General features: G+C 39.6%; 1 protein-coding gene across 4 annotated transcripts in view; it reads right to left on the bottom strand.

The window, feature by feature from the left end:
• Nucleotides 1–19,199, bottom strand: part of MCC (MCC regulator of WNT signaling pathway) — a 217,245-nt gene that overhangs the window by 32,259 nt on the left and 165,787 nt on the right. For all 4 annotated transcript variants that reach the window (XM_065657621.1, XM_065657622.1, XM_065657623.1 and 1 more), the window contains 6 exons: nt 18,223–18,429; nt 6,434–6,580; nt 6,019–6,108; nt 5,202–5,350; nt 3,580–3,720; nt 2,277–2,377 (listed from right to left, as the gene is read on the bottom strand). In XM_065657621.1, the coding sequence (XP_065513693.1) occupies nt 2,277–2,377; nt 3,580–3,720; nt 5,202–5,350; nt 6,019–6,108; nt 6,434–6,580; nt 18,223–18,429 (835 nt within the window). The remainder of the gene's footprint in view (nt 1–2,276; nt 2,378–3,579; nt 3,721–5,201; nt 5,351–6,018; nt 6,109–6,433; nt 6,581–18,222; nt 18,430–19,199) is intronic.

Here is a 19,199-nt window from a genome sequence, read left to right as displayed (position 1 = left end):
TCCAGTGCTGTTTCACAGTGCAGTCGTTTCCAGTGCTGCTTCTCACAAGGACCTTCCTCTCAAGCTTAATGGCTTGCCAGAACACCTTCTTGCAGGTTACCTTTCCAGCTGGAAGAACCTACTTACTGTCTTTCAGAGTTTACAGTCACGCATAATAAACCAAAAGAAAACTAGCATTGGTGTTTATTAATTTGCTGTAATTTCTAGTGGTTCTGCAGCATCTATGCAGCTGGTAAGCCATCCCTTCAGCAGAGGCAGGACAGAAACCACAATGGTCACTATTCTTACAATCCTAACTCCAGCGGGAGTCAAATCATTAAAGTAAGACACAATAGTGGCTACACTGAAAGTCTGAACAAAGCTACAATATATTAATACTTTACCAAATACAATGCAAAGACATCAGAGTATTTTAAAAGTCCCAGCATGCTCTATCTCAGATTTTCATTTCAGCTTTATTCGACTCAAAGACCAATTACCCACACTTCACTGCTGCTAAGTGAAGTGCGTGCACTAGAATAACATTCATGTGGAAGAAAGGACAGGAGAACGTTCTGTTAACAGCAGCTGGATGTGCTCAGCTCTAAGTGATGCAGAAGCAACTGCCATGAACTTCCCACTCACAGATGTTGATATAAAACTTGACTGATCTTCAAACCAAAAATCTGCTATTTTATCTAGATGTTTTAATCAAATTTCACAGTGAAGTAAAGGTACGTAAACCAACCACAACTTCCTCCAAGCTGTGTTATGTAATGGGAAATTTATCCTATTTCTATCACAGGGCTGTAACTGATAATACCATAATTAAGAGCTCTAAACAGATACCTATACGAAAACTAAACTACACTCTCTTTCACGAAGTGTGTGTGAGATAAAATCCTACTCAAACCCAAAGTATTTCTCCCTTCTAAGATTTCTTTCTGCCACTTGTGTGGATAGAAAATCCAAGACTGAATTCACTTCTGCTGGCCACTGATCTCTGCCAGCAGGAAAGCTCCCTAGCACACTGCAGAAAGGAATGAACGGAGTCTGGAAGAAAGGTGGGTGAAAATCTCAGACATCCACTCTAATGTTTAGTGTATGGCACACACTGCACAGGCCACGGCAGGACAGCTTCCAGCACTTGGAGAGATACAAAACAAGGGGGATGGTTATCAGCACAGCAACAGTGGGCTGACTGGATCTAGTCAACCAAAAGAGGCTGACCATGTCAGTCCTGTGGCTCCGAAGACAGACTTTGTCCCTAAAAGCTTTCTGTTCACATCCCAGTGATTCCTGAGAACCTTGCACTGCAATACTGTCTCGACCAGGCAGCTACTGAGCCTCAGCACAGCATGAAAGCTATTCTTTCCTCTCTGAAGGTTTCTACTCTTTCTACTTGAAGACTACTATGGCTACCTTCTTCTCCTATCAGTAAATGGAATGAGACTACAAAACCCAGATTAACATTTACTGTGTGAACACCTTTCTCTATCAGAAAAGTGGAGCCAGCAGAAATGTCAAGCTCCAAACACTTCTAAACTGTACCTATGATAGTGGCTCATTCTATTACTTAGCAAGCAGCCTATTAAAAACAACACCAACTAGCTAGAAGATTAACTATCCACAAAATAAGAAAAACCCAGAACATATATGCTAATACCTCTGACAACACAGTAAAACATAAGACCAAATGTTTTCAGATTTCAGAGCAAAGGTAAAATGTGGGGTGAAAAAACAGAGTTTTTTTGTTTGTTTGGGGTTTTTGTTGTTTGGTCAGTTTTTGTTTTGTTTTGCTTTAATTTTGTTTGTTTGTTTGTTTTTCCTGGTAACTAGTCAATGCTACCTGTGTATTGTCTTAATCCCAGTTTTTCATAGACTATACTCAACTTCTACGGGGGTCAATGTTGCTGGTTCAAACAAAATCTGTACTTGCAGTTACCACAACTGTATGGCCCTAAGACACATATGCTCATGAGTATTGCTTAATAATTCCACTTTGTACAGTTGCACGCCTGTAGCAGCCTCACCATTGCCAGAATAGGCATCCCCTTGTGATAGTACACATAGGTTAATTTAAATTCCTGCTGAATTTTATGATTTAATTCCAGTCTCGCTTTTTCTTTTCCCCTAATTTTGGGTGTGTGAAATGATTTAATTAGTTAAAAACAAGAAAAGACCAGAGAGCATTCCTAATGGATGGGTCATGAGATGATTCGCTGTTACAACTAACACTAATGCTAAATGACATGCAAATCAAAATATTTAAATAAAGGGATTCATTGACATCTTACCAACAGAACCAACGCCTGCAGCTCTAAACTGCCCAAGAATGAGACTCTGCTCACTTTCTGCCAATGCCAATAGCAGCTCATATGCTTCTATGCACTGTTCACTGGAAGAGAAAACAACCCACAGAAAACAAAAATCACACAAAATGTATCTGCAATTTAGAAGGGAAGAAACCTGCAACAGCAACAAAAAAAAGCTAGCTGATGGAAGTGCATGGATCTCTACTATTTGTCTAGCAGCAAGGATATTAAATGTCATAAACACATAGCTTCTATCAGAAGCATTCAATAGTACCTCCCTCCTTATAATGGTCCCAGGTTGGCCTCAAGTAATGTGACAATTTAAAACAGAAGAGAATGACCTGATGTGAAGTGAGCTCCAGAAGCATGTTTGAAACAGTCAATGATATGAATGGCGGTTGACATAATCCCTTTGAGAAACTTTTTTCAGGCCTTCTTACTATGCAAAATACAGTATTCTAAATTCTACTATATAACTATATTACACAAAGTATAGTAAGAATAAAATAAAAGAGAAATACTTGTTGCTCTGTCCTGGCTGTAAGATTTTCCTCCTCACAACACAACAGCTTCTAAATACAGCTGTGAGTCAGTCATTCCTGTTGCATTCTAATGGTTTTGAAAATATACACATTAATATACCTATCTGCAATTTACACTTCCTTGTAATTTGTTCAAGGCTGATAGTAACAGAATACACTCTTTAAAAGGCACATCATCTGTCTTAAGACCAGAAATGTCTGTTCCAAATTAATTGCAGCTGAAGACATTACATGACACCATCTTTTTCCATTTGGTTTAAAGCAAATTTAGATACTTGTAACCAAATACCATGCAACTCATCCACAATTCCAACTGATGTAATATAAAGTCACTCTGAATTATGTGGCGTGCAATACTACTCCTTGGTCCAGTGGTCTTGTGGAAGGTGCCAGCCTCATACAGAGAATGTGTATCTTACAACTGGAAAAAGTAAAGACAGTTCGAGCCTACGCGTAGCCCCTAATCCAAATGTTAATTCAGTATTTTAGAATGAAAAGATAAATCTGTATTTTACTATTAGATTTTCGCTACTGCTGGTGAACTAGGGTTGAAATACACTTGTATCATAACTTCAGTTCCGTAGTGCGTCAAGTAGTTAACCAAGGGGCATTTTTTTCAGGGAGGAAACAAAAAGTAACAGTATGACTACGGCACACCAAAAATTTCACTCTCAAAGATTTCTATCAAATCTCCCACAACTCCCTCTTCTTCTGGCTGAGACGCCCTGTGCGTAGGTACATACCTGTACTGCAGTGCGAGCCTGAGGGCAGTGGCATTGGACTCGTACTTCCCAACAAGCATGCTCATCCTCTCGGCATTGCTCTTGCACTCTTCCAGTGTTATTGTCAACAAGTCATTCTGGGATTTCAAGTGCTCAATACGGCTATAGAAAAGAAAGGAATTTGAAGCCTTCAAGTTTAGCTCACAGATGCTGTCCTGAAAACTCTAGAACAATCATAATTTAAAACAACAAATGCCATTTGGTCTACACAACGTTTTTACTGAAGACAGCAAAATCTATGAGTTGGGTGTCCCCTATCAAGGGCCAAGAGGACAGTTATTTCTCTCAGGACAGCCTCTTCTCCTTCTTTTCTCCTTCCCATATAATGTAATCATAACTCTGTGGAACAGCAGCAAGCAGAAAGCTGTACCCTTATTTTGTAGCCATAAGACTGTGTAGGACAGTTTCACATTAACCTTTTGCTTAATGTATCTGCCTCTATTCTTCACCTCCTGCTACCACACCGGCTTCATGTTTAAAGTGGCATATTCATTAGCGTGATGTGAGGATGTGTGTAGGAATCATGCAGGTGCATAAAGGCTCCTTTCCTTTGGAATATCGAGAATAATCGTTAACTTGGAGTTAACGTTTTGATTGTGATTAGAAAGGTAACTTCCAAAATAGGAACAAAGTTTCAGTGAGGCAATGGGAGTGCCATCCAGAACTTCAAAATCACTGACTGCTTAACAAACAGAAGGGTTACTATGCCGTTTATTCAGTGATCAGAATAAAGCCCTGACTTTCTTAGCTGCTAGAACTCTTATATGCTTCCCCTGCTATATCTTCTTTGACACCTCCTATAATGATACATGTCAAAGCATAATTGTGCACTGCACAGAAAAAAAGGAAAAAAAAAAAAGAAACAAGGATCACATTTTGCAGCACTATAAAAACATGAGCTACAAATAAAAGAGATATTGTACTCATCAGACTAAATTTGAGATAGCCACGGTGAAGAGAGGGTTTGGAAGGAAACGTGCTGAGATATGATTCTCCCATCCCTGATCCACAGTTTCAATTTTATGTGCCAAGAATACATGAAACATTGGTTTTGACAATGCTTATTGAAGGATAACACAACACGTATTTTAACTGCAACCAAAAAGTTGCAATCTTTCTTCTGTAGGTAGAACTCTACTTACTGGTATGTATGCCACACCATCAATACATTCACTGATGCAGTTAATGCTATAATTCTGTTTCTTCAGGACAAACCAAAGCAAACTAATGACAGAATGATAGCGAACAAATTGTGGGAATCCTTATTTCTAGCAGTGATGTGTCTTATGAAAAAAAAGTCTACTTGGTCAGCCATAGAGAAGGACACTCTACAGTGCAAATTGTCACAGCTGAAGGTTCCATGCCGATCTAATAATGCATGACCAAACTTTCCCAATAATGGAAAGGATCCTCAGCATATGATTCAATCTTCTCTTCATCAACTACATCCCATGTTTATCTGTAACTGCCACAGTTGAGCTGGGACTAAACTAAAGAGATGTTCAAAAAGGATAAAGTAGCAGTAAATTTAACAACGCTAATAACAGACAACATATTTGAACTTATCTGACTTTTCATCTTACCTATTTAATCTCTCTGTCTCCACTTCAAACTCTCGGATTTTACTCTCAGAGATAGCAGATCCATGTGAATAAAGAGTCTGGAAAATTTCTTGGATGTTTGAGCAGTCTTGGAGGGAATGTGCCAAATGTTCAGCCACAGTGCTAGACACCTGCACGGGGCAGTTAATAGATCATTGTGAACAGATAACCCACTGGATTCCTCCCATAGGCAGTCTGTGTTGAGAGCTGCATTTGCTTGCATGCACTCACTTCAGGGCATTCATAATTCAGTTTTTGTTATGAATTTTACATTGAATAGAACATTTACAAGTTTCCACTAAAAGAAGCTATTTTGATTTAAAATTCTACTAACCAAAGGGTGAAGTCCACTATTTCATCATACATTTTAAAAGCCTAATATGCAAGTTAGTTACTTTCTTGAAAGCTTAGCAAAAGGTCAGAGCTAAGTTCTTCAGTGAATCAAATATTAACACACAATTTATATTGCCATCACAAAACAGAACCCAGTTCTCTGTTGATAGGAAGTTGTGAAATGCAACTGAATAGCCTTTTCTTGAAAAATAATATTTTGCAGGAATCGACCCGAAAATTATCCTCTTGAAGTCATACAGAGAATGACTTCTAGCCACCAGTTATGAGAAAATGGGATCTTAATACTGGGTTAAATACTCTCTGTTGAAATATATTTCTCAAAATCACTTTTAAAGTATGTTCGGTTAGCTCATATATTAATTTAGTAAGAAAACAATGCTGCTTTTAATGGAACACAGGTTGTCTTCAGGAGATATTATGCATGCACATAATTATTAATCCTTACCCCTATGCTGCTGATTTCTGATCCTAAGACAGGTCTATCAGATGATGAAGACTCTGATCTTGTCTTTGACAACTTCACTCTTTCAGCAATCTGTAAGTCAGAATGCTGCACAGGTTACGCAGGAACCCACACTTCACGAAGGTTACACAAAATGCATTTGTTCACTAGCTACACTTGCAAAACTGAAGTACACTACTGTAAAATTGACACCTGTGTTGTAACTGAGAGAATGACAATCATTAGCACTTAATTTCTTTCTGCAGCTCGAGTGCATGGGCCTGCTTACGACTCCAGAAAACACCCTGGGGATTCTAGATATCTCCCAGTTAACCATGCATCTGCCCACCAGCTGTGCAACATGAAGCTTGCTTCTCCCAGAGAATGAGAAGCGTTACTGCAACACATGACAGCTCACCTTGGCTATGGGAACATCATTGCTGCTGCTGCTTGTGCTCAGCTCTCCCGTGCTGGGGTTAACGGGCCGATTCGCAGAAGTGAGACGACTTGGGCTGGATGGGCCTGTAGCCTGCACGCTTTGCAAACGTGTTTGCAGTTCCCGAACCTACAATAAAACATAACATTCTGTTTCTTCCACTTTTATGGTTTAAATAGTTCGGCGATTTTCTCATTGTCTGTCCAAACCTAATTGCTTCTGGCTTGAGCACAGAAGTTGTCTATTGTCCAGTGGTGGCTGCAAAGTTTTCATCTGGGGAGCAGATGTATGGAGGTTGTTTTAAAATTCCGTTGTTGTCGGTTTTTTTAAACTACTTGCAATGTGGAAATACACAAATGTAATACTGTGAAGTGATAACTCACAGTTTCAGCTTGATTTACACAACCCCCTCAGTACAGCTGTACTATACATTTAGAAATTATTCTCTCTGGGGTGAAGCTAATGCTCCAGCCTAAGATTATGATTCCTAAACAAATGAAATGAAGACCCTGCTGTTAATGGAAAGCTTCAGTGTTGAAAAAACTCTTGACATAAACACATCACAGGATGACTTCGTCATATTTCAAGATCAAAGAAATTCAAATGTTAATCATGCTTTCAAAACTACAGTTAAGTAAGGCTACCATATAACGAGTAACGTACAGACAAGAAAATACCAGCAAAGTACCCAAACAACAGTTTGCAGAATTCTCTGTAAACATACACCGCAAACACTGCACAGTCCTCATAACACATCAGATACTTGCGGAACTGATGTCAAACGATTTTCAGGACTAAAGGGTAAAAAAAAAAGTCTGCAGGAGTCAAACTAAAGCTGAGCTAAAGATTACAGTGTTTACCTTGGAATGGTTCTCAACAGACAAATAAATGGTCTGCTTAACACAACAATTATGCCATAAGGTAAAGTGACAGAGCTCATTTTTCCCACAGAATCTCGAACACAGAGTGTGAAAAGAGAGAAGAAGGAGGAAACCATCCAAAGAGGAAATTTCCCTGAGTACAGAGTATTAACTCTAATACACAAGTTTTTACACCAATTTTGTTGGAACAGCCAATTTCAAAACAGAGTTGGTGACATTTTACCAAAAGTCTACTGAAACAAAAGTTCAGTCCATTTGATATCTCTCTGTAGCCATGAAATGCAACTCTGATTCCTATAGTCTAAAACAAGGTGGGATTTTATATTAAATACAATAGATTTACACAAAGCACTCACTAAGCAAGCTGAAACTCCTCAGTCAAAAAATAACAAAATTAAACTTGTATTAAAGCTTAGGCTTTCTTCACTTATGTGCTCACCAAGTGCATGGTCAGCACTTTGCCATCTCTGCTTGAAGCAGTGGCAGTCAGCACGTTCTCTGCACAACTTATACAGATCCCTTCAAGCTACTGCACTGAGGAAAGAGTTCAAGCTGGAACCCTCTCCAGTCACCCAAGCAGTATCTTATGCCTCCTACGATCACCTACAGCCTGCTGCTACTTCCCTAGAGAGTACTCCTGCCTCTCCCTCAGGCAAGTGCAAACTGAAGGTCAGGTTGCCTGAGGACTTACCATCAAAATAACAGAATTTTTAGGTATGTGCAAATTAAAAAACAAAAACAACAACAAACCACAAAACAAACAAAACACGAACAAAAAACCCCCACAAAAACCCCAAACCAAACCAAACAAAAAACCCGAACAAAACAAAACAAAAAACAAACCCCCACACCCTGTGTGTTTTACATATCAGAGAAGAACAATTGCAAGTTACTAATAAAAAGCTGTAGGTGGCAACAATAAGAGCACATAAAGTCTAATTGCACTCATAACTTCTCTGTTCAGTCATGGAGGAGTGCTACACCCTAAACAGAATTAATCCAAACAACTCCATTGGCCTGTTAAAAAAAAAAGATAAAGTACACAAAACCTCAATTCAAATCCCCAGCGTTTAAAGCAACTTGCTGATAAATGGATACAGGTGCTTGCCCCAGAATTATACATCTTAACTCTAATTACACCATGAAGTTAACTGAGCAGACTGTATAAAGTACACATTCATAGCATGTATCTTCTACATATTTGCTGCTGAGGCCTCCTTTGTTCATACAGACATATATAACTTCAACATGGGTACAGCTGCACTAATGCAAACCTTAAGGACAGAAGTGCTCTGCTGATGCAAACCAAACATTTCAGCCTGCTGATATGCATAAAACTGAAATAAACCATGTATGCATTTTTCTGCTTGCAGATGTGGAAAGCCAGTGTGGACAGGATTTGTAATATGGCATCAACACGGAAAAGAAAAAAAAAAAGGCAACTCCAAAACTTTGCTAAATCAAAATCACATTTATTACTATTTATAATACCAAGCTGTTTCAAACTAAATACCCCAAGCGCTTAAGTTACAGCATTGTTTAGAAGCAAGCAAACAGGAAAACCACTAGGGATGTATTCTTCATAAAACCAAATCCCTGCCTCGATGTCTGACTTAAAAATTGCTAAAACGTTCACCTATGCCCAGAAGCTAGTCCTGTAAGATTTCAGTCCAAAAGCAAGTAACATTCTAAATTTATGTGCAACCAGGAAACAGTGCTAAAATTGCTTAAAATGCTAAGCATTCGTTGACTCCAAAGTTTAAGGACACCTTAAGTAAGTACAATATTATATAAAACTTCAATAGAGACGGGTTTCCTTTAGTCTATGTTTTATCACTGAGCAGCAATTATCAGCCATGCTTACAAAAGCAATTTTTCTTAAGGATCTGTAAAATGACATTAGCAACAGAAAGAAAAATGAACACGGCCAAGACTGTAGCCAGGCAAAGCTTTGCTCAGGAAAGCATTTGTAAAAGAAAACTCAGAGCACAGCACAGCTATCAATCTCTGCAAGTCACTGCTTTAATACTGTATCATAGAAGCAACCACAACTTAGAGAAACTGCTTATCCACACTTCTTGACGTATTTACTGATTCAGGCCTTCATTTGAGAAAATACATGCTGAATTAATTGCTATAAATAATTGCACTAGCTTTAGCAATGCTGAGTACCAGATGGCAATTCTGAGCAGAGTAACAGGGCAAGTTTGTCTGACCTGTGAAATCGCCGATCTCACAATTCACACATTCACCAAGCCAGAGTCTCATGACTGGGTTTGCCCACCCACTAGACTGACCAGAGACAGCTTATATAACTATTTGTGGTCATCAAAACCTCCACCCTAAATAGAGCAGTATGCACCATCTCCTCAGAAAGTACTTTTCCACACTAGCAGTAATTCCACAGGAAAAATAAAAGAAGACCAAAGAACAGGAATCAAGAAAAAAAAGTTCAGAAGAGAATTTCTGCTCTGGATTGGTGAATGCATGAGTTATGAAAAGACTAGTTTAAAAAGTGTTACTAAAAATTTTCTGACCACCTCTGTTCAATACTTCTACCAATCTTTAGTGTCATTACCAAAGTAATAAAAATTATATTGAGGTTATGTTTATTAGTAGAATGAAGGTAATTGCAGTACTGCACATGAGACACAAATAACACTTGGTAATGGGAGAGAGGAAGGGCGGATCTTAGAGGAAATGGATGACAAAATTGGCAAAATCTGACGAGTCAAGACACATAAAGAAACAAAACCAAAAAAGTTCCACTGAAAGAAAGGAAGGTGTGGATTTGTGAGTTGGGGAGGAATAACAAGAAAGGATTTAATCAAAGACTTTTTAAGCCCTTGCATCATACTTGTTTAAAGATGGAAACATCCAGAAGGATATAAAAATTGCCATAAAGTCCTAAAACCCTAAATCGAGATAGAAAGTGGCCAACAGACAGATCTAATTATACGGTCAGAAAAAAAAGTGAGAGTAAAGGAAAACAGGACAAATTCAGTGGAACATCTGTGAATTTCACAATTTTAAAAAGGAAATATCAAAGATCTAAACAGTCCAAAGAATTACAGAAGTAAAGAAGTGCTGGAGCCTCAGAAAAAGCAGGAGCAGGGGCATTAAGTGAGATACAAGGCAACAGAGCCATTAGACTTCAGAGCAATGGACAGCCTAGATAACAAGATATGTTAGGTGCAAACAGGCATTCTCAAGTTATTAATATAAACTTAAATAACTGTAATATTTTTTTATATTTTATGCTTAGCAATATGAACAAATTGTTTAGCTGCATGTCTATTTTTCCTTTGAATGCTGATAATTGTGGGAAGAAATAGAGAAAAATAAAGCATAATTTCTCATGTGTACCTTAAGAACTAAATAGAAAGACAGCGAGTGTAGAAGAGAAAAGGGGCTGACACACCACAGTAATGTTCAATTTATGAAAGACTTCATAAATGATTAACAGACTTCATGGACATGTTTGCAGAAATGAATACTGGGTTATAGAAAATACTTTGATGGAATACACTCATTATCCATAATCATGAATCTAACAAACATGTTTTTGCTCTTCTTATTTTACACATGCACACTCACAACTACATGATTTGTTAACATACCCTAAATTAAAAAAAAAACCAAACAACAAAAAAACCCCCAAAACCAAAAACCAGCTACAAACTGCCTGGTTTTGTCACTGATTTACACATTGAAAGGACACCTGCTGCTTTTGTTTCTAAATCAGTTTCAAATAAGGAGCATTCCTGTGATTCTTTTCTTTCGAGCCCACTTGCGACCTGTTTCATCATACAGGATCTTTGAACCCTTCACGTAATAATATTTTTTCCCAGTATTTTAATACCGTTTGATTTTTTTTCCCCGTGTTATACAGAAGATAAAGATAAGTACAACAAACCACAGGAAGTGAATACATCTCTCCCCCTTTCTAATCTATTCATGCATACTGCAGATCTGTGGAGGAGAAGATGGAAAATGACAATTCAAGCTGCTCTGAGTGGTGAGAGCCCTTCCCAGCCTAAAGCACCACTCACTTTCCAATCAGGCCTAGTGGTGACTGATAATTTTCAGCCCCTCTTAAATGTTCAAACAATTGCGAGCACCAAAGCTAAGAAGGTCTGACTTCCTATAGGTTGTCTGTTGTGGTTGACTGAGCATGGTAAGGAAGTCTTTTCTGGTATTTATAAAGGCCATCTCCTCAATGAATTCTGTGGAGCTGAATGACCTGCCCTCATCTGTTTGGAGGAGGCATTTACAGAATCTCTCTAGTCTGCAAAGATGTCTACTTTCAATAAATACCCAAGAACTTCACTGTTACTAGGAGAGCTACTCCTCTGGCAGATTTTAAAATCAATATGCAGTTTGAGCAATTATTTTGAGAACAATACATAGACACAACAAGCTACGGTAGAACAGGTATGTTACTAGGGTTTACACATACAGCTTTTTTAAGTAACAGGAGAGGCCATAGTGCACTGAGTGATACAAATCTGTCACCAAGCAAGTGCTCCTCTGCTTTTGACACCTGTCAGACAGAAGGCCCTCAGCAGTGTTCCACATGGAAAGATGTGGGTGATGCACCTCCATAAGGGACGCGAAGCAACAAAAACTAAGGACGTGGCAGGACGTGACATGGGAGGTGAAGGGTGGATTCTCTAAAAGCTCTGAGCACAACTGAAGTGTTCTGATCCTGGCTAGCACACAGCAAAAACACACAAAGGCGAGGGCAGTAAGCCTACCTCAGGCTTTTTCTCATTTAATTTCAGTTTAATCACTAAGCATTTGCATACAATCTTGGAAACAGAAGCAGAGCTCCAGCTCGCTAACAGCTCAGCAGAGATACTGCTGCATAAGCAAATACCATGAAACAGAAGGAGGCAGAGAATGGAAATAGCTTTTGGCTGCTGCCTCTGTTTCTGGTGCACACCAGGAGACAAGGAGACAGAACAGTTCAAGGATCACTTTAAGCTGTGCAAGCTGATAATAATTTCTAGAGGCCCATAACATATCAGTGTTCTCTAGCAATCTGGAACAATCTCTTCTCATCCCAACAGCCAGAACAAGAACAGTTAAGCAACTGGTGCCAGCTTTATGTCATCTGAGAACAGTGGGGGCTCAAGAGTGAGTACGAGGCCAAGGATCTGACTGCTGCTGTGCTTTGGGAAGGTTTCAACTCCTTGCAAGAATAAGGTATTTTGGGAGAGCCCCCATGCTAAAATGAAGTTTCTTGGAGTGGGGGAGATCTGTGCAGCTGGAAGGATCATGCATTAAAATGGCACTTTTCTACTCCTCTGCAGATTATATTTTCCTGAAGGTCTTAAGTCAAGTATAGCTAAAATATTAAGTCTGTGTTTGTTTTTGTTGGTTTGTTGTTTTTTTTCTGGTCAGTTTGGTGAATGCAGCTGAGTTTGGCGCAGATACAGAATGATCCTCACAACTAAACACATTTGATTAACTGCACAAGTCGACATATGGCTTATGCCAAGAATAGACTTAGCAAACTTCCAGAGCTGGAAACACCTTTTCACTCAGTCTTAGTTCCTCAGAACAGCCTCAGGGAAGCCTGAACACTGCCCACATCCATTGCCTCTGGGGTTGCTTGGGACTGTGCACCTTTCATGGGGAGTAACTAAAAAAGCCGCAACTTTTGCTTTGCAGTCATGATGAGTTTATATGTTGTATCAGTGATGCTCATCTGATGACCCTCGTAGATACAAGAGATTTTGTGTATGAACACAAACATTACTTTTTCTCCTACTATTTAAGGCTGTTATTACATATAGCAGCTGTAAATAATGCTGACTTGATTCAGCCTTATTCTCATGTAATAATAATATTAATCCTATTAACTGCTACGGAAGGCCCCCAGCATCTTATCTGTATAACTGGGATTCAGGATTATGGTCAGCTATGTGTAAGCAGTTTCTAGGGCACTGACTGGCCCAGACTTACATAGATTTTATTTTTAATATGGCAATATCATCCAGAGGTAAGACAAACCTCTATATTATGAAAGCAGCTGCTACACTGCAGGCATCCTATAGAAATAAGTGATTACCTCATTTACTAATGACCTGTGAGAAACAAACTCCATATGAATGTTGTTTCTTAGCTACTGTTCTAGAAAGCAGGTCAATCTGTCAACTGAGCACAGTAATTAAATTAAATCTCCTACAAGCCCAAGAAAAATGTCTTGAAAGTACTCTGCTTGATTACAGATATTGGTCTAAAGTAACACACCTATTGGTCTGGTCAACTTCAAACTTACTCACTTCACACAATTGAATTTGAGAAGAACAATAACTAAATTTTTGTTGGATCTCCTTTCCCACTCTCCAGAGAAATAATCTGAAGTGACTCTGAGATCAGATGGCATACAGAAAAAAAATAATAAGTCAAAGAAAACATTTATTTTGTTGCAACTATGGACACAAAGTTACATTAAAAATGCAAATATGTTTTTCAGTGCAGCAGTTGCACATCCCCCTGAGATCTGGAGCCTTCAATAGGGCAGCTGATGGCTCTTTAGCACCTTTTGTGCCCCACTGTGCCTGTCCCCACATACATACCCAGGGTGGCACCAAGGTGCTGACAGTCACATCCTCCGCTACCCTGGGACAAGGTGACTTCACCTCCACCAGCTGGTGGGGCAGGAGGGGTGGTACCCTCGGTCAGTTGACAGGGTCATGAACAAAGGAGGTGCCCAGAGTAGCTGTGAAGCTTCTGGACTATGTTGTAATGCCCAGAGCCAGACCTGACCGGGCTATAAAACGGGGTCCCCACAGAAAACCCCCGTTGAGTGGCCTTCTTGGAGCAGTGGGGCTGTGAACTGGAGCCCTCCCCTTAGACTGGGACACTGTCTAAGGAGACTTCCCAGGATTGAGAGTACCTCACCTCTTTGTTTGGGTGAGTGGTTATTTACTGGATATATCCTTGAATGAGTGCTTGCCTAACCCAGGCAAGTGATTATTTCTTCTGGGTACCCTGGAGTGAGAGGCCTCTGGTTTTGTTTCTTGTGAGTGTATGTGTGCACGTTGTGGATCCTCATTATTCTTATGTTGTCGTACCCCAATAATCTCCTCAACTGATATCCAAACCTGTATTTTATGTCGTCGGAGTGCTAAATAATTGTATAAACCCTGTTTCTAGTTGGTTTATTGGCTACACTTTTCTGGCTGGAATAAAGTCTGTTTTGGAACTTGCTGTCCACCTAAAATTGACTTTTGGGGTGCCTCCATGACACAAGGTCATATGCCATGAACAAACTTCTCTGGTGGGTGCAATAAACCAGTTGTTCTGCAAGTTCAGAATTATATTAAAAACAGTATTTCAACAGAGTCTTCTGTAAGTGCAAACTAAATTAAAGCAAATAAAAGAAAAAAAATTGGCAGCTGTGCCTGAATACAGAAGCTGCTTGATTTTGTTATGCTCTGTGCCAATCCAACATTAACTCTCTGTCTACTGGGCGAGACATCTGTCTAATCTTCCAAGAAAAAATTTCCTTAATTAAAGGAGAACAAACATTTTAACTGGCTTGCTGTGTACAAAATACAGCTCACAGTCTCTACAGAGCAATTCAATACTCACCCTCTCCAGGGTCAGTGCTCTGAACACAATTTGGGTCAGTAGCATCCCACTGCTGCTGTCATCTGACAAGTGCTCCAGCCACTGACATGAAAACAGTTGATGACTTCAATTCTGCTTCCACCAGAGATGCTTCCGTAACAGAGACACCAGTAAAACATGCAGCATCTCTGCTAACAGTTCCAACAGACAGACCAGCAACTGCTAGGTCAGTATGAGTAACATGCTGTCCTGTCAGTCCTAGGCCCTGCCTACACCAAGGAAAAAGTGAAATATTAAGAACATAGTCAGCACTTGTGTGGCTCCACAAATGTTTCATCCACGAGGGATTCCAGTGTAGACTGACCAAGTCAAGCAGTATCCACACACAGAGAACTAAACAGCATTTTCCTCATCTGCTAATCCAACCCTCTGCTGCTGCTGGCAGCCAGACAAAACATCATGGTTTTGAGCAGAGATACTAAACCTAGCCCTAGAATTAATGCAGCTGTATTAACTGGGCCAATTAAAAGTATGCCTTTTTGCTTTCCTTTGGGTACAATTCTAACACGACGACCCTGGTTTTAATAGGTATCTCTGCAGAGTCATACATTACATTATACAAACATAGCTTTAATATTTTAAAGCTTCATTTTCAAAGTAGTTAGTCGGCAGCCTTACTCCTTACTGTTTCTTCAGAAACACAATCCTCTTGTCTGTTAGATACCTTATAGCCTAATTTCTGGCCTAGTATAGCCACGGCTGCTTTATATATATATAATCTGTTCTTGCTCCAGTTTTGTCCTAAGTTTGTACTGCCATTAAGTCCTATTCTTGCTTTTGACAGCATTTGTGAAGAGAAGTCAAATTCAGATTTTGCTTTGTCAAGCTGAACAGGAGAATCTAAGTCACTTCTCCAAGTAAATTGCCCAGTTTTGACCATCTTTTACATATTTTTTTGCCAATTGAAACTGAAGCTTTTCAAGCATAAGATATAAGAACTACATAAAACACTTCAGATTAGATCTCACCACCCTTTATACAGTCTTTCCAGGCTCTACTGGAAATAACTACAGTGGTACACTGTAGGATTGAATTTACCACAATGCATCAATGGCTCAGCCATGCTAATCCCTGTGAGTAAAAACACCAATTCTTTCTCCTTTTCCATTTTTTGGGGGTTGGTTGGTTTAATTGGTTTTGGTTTTGTTTGGTGGGTTGGTTGGTTGCTTTTTTTGTATGTACATTTTTTTGTTTGTTTTGTTTGGTTTTGTTAGTCTGGTTTGCTGGTTTGTTTTTAACTGAGGAGCCTCTGGATATCAGCATAAATTCTTGTGACCAATCTTTTAAGCACCTTAACTTGCATTCCATACTTTCTGAAATTTAAATATTTTTCTATTAACTCTGTGCTGAAGGCCATCTACTTTTTTGTTTGATATCCCAATATTGATCTGTATCATCTGTAGCAAGAATATCTGCTGCCCACTTGCCCCCGCTCCCCAGTCCTGCAATAATTCATCAGATGCATAAATGCTAATTCTGTAGCTCAAGGGGTAGTACTGCCTCTGTTTAAAAGGAAGTGTCACTATAAAACCAGTACAAAAACTTCAGGACTGAAAATGACTTACACTTATGGTATACAATAAAACTAAATTTTACAAAAGAAAAGTTGAAGTGGTCTTGTTTTACATGATAGCAGATTATTCTTCCCTCATCATACCTTTTTTTTAGTGTTAAGAGAGGCTAGGAAGTTTTGCAAAGGTAATTTGTGACTCAATATCTGAAGACTGGAAGTCTCACACAATGCAGCTTCATGCTGAAATGATACAGTCACTATAGAACAATGTTGTTTTAGAAACACAGCATTTGCATAAAAGGCTGATCTGCTGCCAGAAGGTAGAAAGCAACACTTCCAATAATTTTACCAAGATACAGTGGTCTAAATTGTCACTCAAATTGAACACAAGCCTGAAACTGCCTGTTGTGGTTTAACCTAAGCTAGCAATACAACCACAATAACCACTCACTTGCCCCCTCCCCGCCCCCCCCAATAAAGGAGAGAATCAAAAGCGAAGGGAGAAACTTGGATTGATATAAACACAGTTTAATAAAATAACAAAATACCAATACGCTACTAGTAAATATATATATAAAAAAATAAAAGATACTCAAGGCAATTCCTCATAAACTCCATCCACACTGAGCAGCCAGTCCCAGGAAGCAACACCTGGTCTCAACAGCTGATCCCAAAGAGAGAAGAAAGAGGAAAAAAGGCAGAAAGGCTCAGAGGCCTCTGCAAAACGGCAAAAGGCCGAACTAAACATCCAGGCCAAAACCCACTTGGCTGTGCCCAAGGGAGAGAGAGAGAGAGAGAGACTGGAAGGCCCCAACTCCTTGGATATGAAGCATGATGCTAATGGGATGGAATACTCTTATTGATCAGTCTGGATGCCAGCCAAGCTCTGCCCCATCCATGCCACCCTTCCTCGGTGCCTCACACCTGTGGGCAGAGCACTCGGAGTGTCCTTGGCTCTCAGACCAGAGCAATTAAAAACATCAACTCTGTGCCGGGGTGCCATCTCTTGTTCTCAAAATAAGTCCAAATAATCAGCGTGCTAGCTATGAAAAAGAAATGTTTCTAACTGCATGAAGAAAATTTACACATTTTCAGTCAAACAAGCACACTGTTTTAAAAAGAAAATTATTTTACATGCAGCCAAAACTTCGCAGATTTAACAGCATCTTTAATCTTTTTTGCAAACGAATTTCCACGTTTTTTTTTTACTTTGGACTCCACAGAGAACAGGGCCTTTATCTGACCCTGCAGCACCATAAAATGTCGATGGGGAGGCAGGACATGGCTGGGACTACTCATTGTTTAGTTCTGAGAATTATTACCCAGTGACAGGAGTCCTGCTCTTTTTCTTTCTCCTAATCACAAATTGGATTTCCATCAAAAACAAAGAAATATTTGTTGTTTACAGGAAAAAATGCCTCACAGGAAAATTCACTGAATGAACATCTGCTTTCTCTATAGATAAGTTACATATGCTTCCTTGGAGATTAATATCAGGCTTTCTGTTAACACACGATTTCTGACATCAGTTTGCTGTCCACCTTGGCCATTCATCACATGCTCTTTTTCAATTATTTTCAGTTTTGTCCTAGTTCCGTTATATAGTTCAGCTTTGAGAACCTAAGAGCCCTACAGCCAGGACAGGAAGCAGGATGAAAGAGAAGCATGTTCTGCTGACAAAATTACACAGGCTAGGAGGGAAAAAGAGGCTATCATCTACGCAGCAGCCTTACCCTTCGACGCAACCTGTCTCTTTCTTCGCGAATAGCGTTCATGGTGGCCTTGGTCCTGTTCAGCTCCTCCTCTTTGCTACACAGCATGGCTGTGAGGCTCTCATTCTCTTCCCGCAAGCCAGCCAGCTCCTTCTCCCATCGAGATCTCTCTTCAGATAGGTTTGGGTAAAGGTCACGTCCCAGTACACCCTCAATCTCTTCTACAGTCTGCAAAAATACAGTCATCAAAAACCAGAAGAAAGCAGGGACAGGTGACTGAACAAGACTTAACGATGCATGGGACAGAATATGTAACAGTTAAATATAAATACTTATATGCACACACGCAGCCCCACAACACCATGAGTTTGCTTCTTTTCTTTGATAAGTAATATCAAACAAAATTATTGCTTATTTTGAGTTTGACCATTGTATTGAAATATGTCATACTGACCATCAACAAAGCAGATGGATGTTTTATAAGCAAATAAAACATATGTCACCCGTGACTGACAGCAATCGCATCAGTTTCGTCTCAGAACACTTCAAAACACATTGATGACTTCTTGTCATTGGTGAGGACTGTCCTTATTGCTTCCCTGTCTGAGGAACAGACAGAAAGCAGCCACCTGTGAATGTGCCTGGCATGGGGCCTTGTTCTAGACCAACTCCACGAAAGGACAAGGAAAAGAATGGCACAAAGAAAAGAGGACTCTTCAATCTCCCTGAGCATGTTCTTTCCTAAAGGTGACAGACAGATAAAAGAAAACCATCCTTGGCCAGGCTGACATTATAACAGAAGGCATTACAGCCTTTCTAGTGCCTAAAAAAAGCTGGTTTCTCTGGGTCACATAATGCACCATTCAGCACGAAAGACATTCAGCAGCTTCCACTGGGTAAAACTAAACTACATGCACACAGCACCAGCAAGGGAATACTGCCATGCCTAAATTTGCCATCAGACTGGCATTCAACATGTTGAAACACAGTGTTAACAC

Source organism: Caloenas nicobarica, chromosome Z, assembly GCF_036013445.1.
Source record: "Caloenas nicobarica isolate bCalNic1 chromosome Z, bCalNic1.hap1, whole genome shotgun sequence".
Lineage (NCBI taxonomy): Eukaryota > Metazoa > Chordata > Aves > Columbiformes > Columbidae > Caloenas > Caloenas nicobarica.
This window is presented reverse-complemented; position numbering and strand designations above follow the sequence as displayed.